Source organism: Carlito syrichta, unplaced genomic scaffold, assembly GCF_000164805.1.
Source record: "Carlito syrichta isolate Samal-C Ts95f unplaced genomic scaffold, Tarsius_syrichta-2.0.1 Scaffold135851, whole genome shotgun sequence".
NCBI lineage: Eukaryota > Metazoa > Chordata > Mammalia > Primates > Tarsiidae > Carlito > Carlito syrichta.
Window position 1 is genome coordinate 57,194 of NW_007079947.1, and position 2,750 is coordinate 59,943.

The 2,750-nt window shown below is 55.7% G+C and overlaps 1 protein-coding gene across 1 annotated transcript in view; it reads right to left on the minus strand.

Moving 5' to 3' along the window:
- Positions 1–144: 144 nt before the first annotated feature.
- The window catches only part of FBLIM1 (filamin binding LIM protein 1), an 18,295-nt gene continuing 15,689 nt past the window's right edge, over positions 145–2,750 (minus strand). Inside the window, exon 7 of the mRNA XM_008049627.2 lies at positions 145–441. Coding sequence (XP_008047818.1) covers positions 328–441 — 114 coding nt within the window. The 3' untranslated portion in view covers positions 145–327. The remainder of the gene's footprint in view (positions 442–2,750) is intronic.

Sequence of the window (2,750 nt, forward strand, 5' to 3'; positions counted from 1 at the left end):
TGGGCTCAAGCAATCCACTCACCTCAGCCTCCCAAAGGCGCGGGATTACAGGCTGAGCCACCGAGCCCGGCTCCCCCCCTTTTTTATGAACCAGAGTCTCACTCTGTCACCCAGGCTGGGGTGCAGCTGTCCACCGTCACCGCTGAGCTGGGGGAGGCCTGGGTGGCTCAGCCCCTGAGTCTTGGACACGCTGCACAGAGCTGCTAGCTGGTCCCCACAGAGGCTCAGAAGGAAAGTGTGCAAGCGCAGGAAGGGAAACCAAGTCAGGGAAGGGCCCCCGGCTGGGGCCAGCAGGCCGTTCCCTGCCCCGATGCCGGGTGGGGTCCCTCAGCAGCATCCCGCGGCACTCCGCTTCACGTGGCACGGCTTGCAGAAGAGACGGTTGTTCAGGGGGTAGCAGCCTTGCTCCGTGGGCTCCACAGACAGGAGGACCCTGCAGTCCTGGGAGACAGAAGACACATGTGGACGTGTCCAGGCCTGGGCCTGCCTACAGAGGGGTGGGACTTGCTGGCCTCAGCTGAATAAACTCTGCAGGAACGAACTCCCTCCCTGTCCTCCCCACCCATCTGTGCCATTTCCCAAAGGGACTGCCATACAGACACAGGCTTTAACTCACACGGAGACAGGGGTGATGACAGCAGGTCCCTGCAGAAGGAACTGAGACCACTCGGGGACATGGCTGGGGGATCAGGGAAAGTTGGGGCCAGAAGGGCCTCAATTTCTCCCCAGCTGCCCCTGTAGAACATTAAGTTCTGTGAGACAGGAGGCCACTTAGCGCCAGGTCCCCAGCCCAGACCAGCCTGGCACCCCATGGGCGACAGTAAACGTCTGCTGGTGAGTGCCTGAATTGAATCCAGTCCCTTCATTTCACAGGGTCAGGTCCAGATGGGAGTGGGGCTTGCCCAAGGTCACACAGCTGGTTCCGGAGCTGAGCCGGATCCGACCTCCAGGTTCTGGGTTCAGAGGGTTTTTAAAAAATATTTTTTTACCCAGGCTCACGTCTGTAATATCAGCACTTTGGGAGGCCAAGGTGAGAGGACTGCCTGAGCCCATGGTTTCAAGACCACCTTGGACAACTTGGTGAGAACTTGTCTCTACAACAAATAAAAAAATTAGCTGGGCGTGGTGGCATGTGCCTGTAGTTCCGGTTACTTGGAAGGCTGAGGTGGAAGGATCGTCCAAGCTCAGCAGGTCGAGGCTGCAGTGGCCGTGAGTGTGCCACGGCACTCCAGCCTGAGCAACAGAGTGAGACTCTGACTCAAAAAAAAAAAACAACAATTTTTTTTTAGAGATAGGATATCACTCTGTTGCCCAGGCTGGAGTGCAATCATGCAATCATAGCTCACTGCAGCTTTGAACTCCTGAGCTCAAGGGATCCTTCTGCCTCAGCCCCCCAAGCAGCTGGGGCTATGGGTGTACACCATCATACCCAGTTAATTAAAAAAAAAGTTGGGGGACCCCTTTTGGGTCCCCTCCCACTGTGGGAGCTTTTCTGTCCTCTCAATAAATCCTGCTTTCTTTTTTTGAGTTGGGGTCTCACTCTGTCGCCCAGACTGGAGTGCAGTGGCCGCTCCTGGCCACCGCAGCCTCAACCCGCTGGGCTCCGGGGATCCTTCCGCCTCAGCCTTCCAAGTAGCTGGAACTACAGGCGCGCATTGCCACGCCCGGCTAATTTTTGATTTATTGTAGAGATGAGGTCTCGGCAAGTTGCCCAGGTGGGTCTCGAACCCGTGGGCTCAGGCAATTCACTCACTTCGGCCTCCCAGAGCGTGGGATTACAGGCTGAGCCACTGAGCCCAGCTTCAAATCCTGCTTTCTAAAAAAAAAAAAAAAAAAATTTTTTTTTGTAGAGATGGGATCTCATTATGTTGCCCAGGCTGGTCTTGAACTCCTGGTCTCAGCAATCCTCCCACCTCAGCCTCCCAAAGTGCTGGGATTACAGGCATAAGCCATGCAACTGGTCCCAGGGGCCTTTGTGTTGTTGCTCCACGGCCCACACAGCTTCAACACCAGCACAAATTTTAATATTTCCAATTTCCCAAATACCCGAAGGATTTCCGAACAAGGATTTTCAGAATCTTTGCCAACTTCTCCATTTTGCCGTGGGCACTTCAGCTGGGCACACGCTGAGAGCAAGAATGGGAGCAATGCATGTTCAGAGACTTGGCTCTGGGCACCCTTTGGAAGCTGCATCGATCTGATCAAAGGGCCTGGTCCCCATGGAGACAATCTGGGGGCACAGGTGGTCTTCCTGGCCCAGCAGGGACCAGGATCCCCAAGCTGCCTTCCCCAATGGCTGGTGTGGTGGGGCGCCCTCACGTGCCTCTTCCCTGCAACGCCACCCCGGTCTCTCAAGCGGACTCTGGGCTCCATCACGCCGGCATCTGCGTTACTCACAAAGGTGGCCTGCTTGGCCTTATGAGAACATCCAGTGCCAAAGGGGCACATGTGACCTCTCCTAAATGAGAACCAAGTGGGGAATCGCCTCAACTACAGCCGAGTCTCACAAAACCCGCGAGGGAGCTGCGGGGTGGCTGAGAGCCATCTGGACCCAGCCCAGACAAACATGGCTGGAACCACTTTTCTAAGCCTCAGTTCCTCCATCCTAAAATGGGGATGATGAATCTCATATCGCAAGACTGTCACTAGCATTAAATAAGGTGACAAGCTGGGCTGGGTGGCTCAGCCTATAATCCCGCGCCTTTGGGAGGCCGAGGTGAGTGGATTGCCTGAGCCTGTGGGTTCAAGAC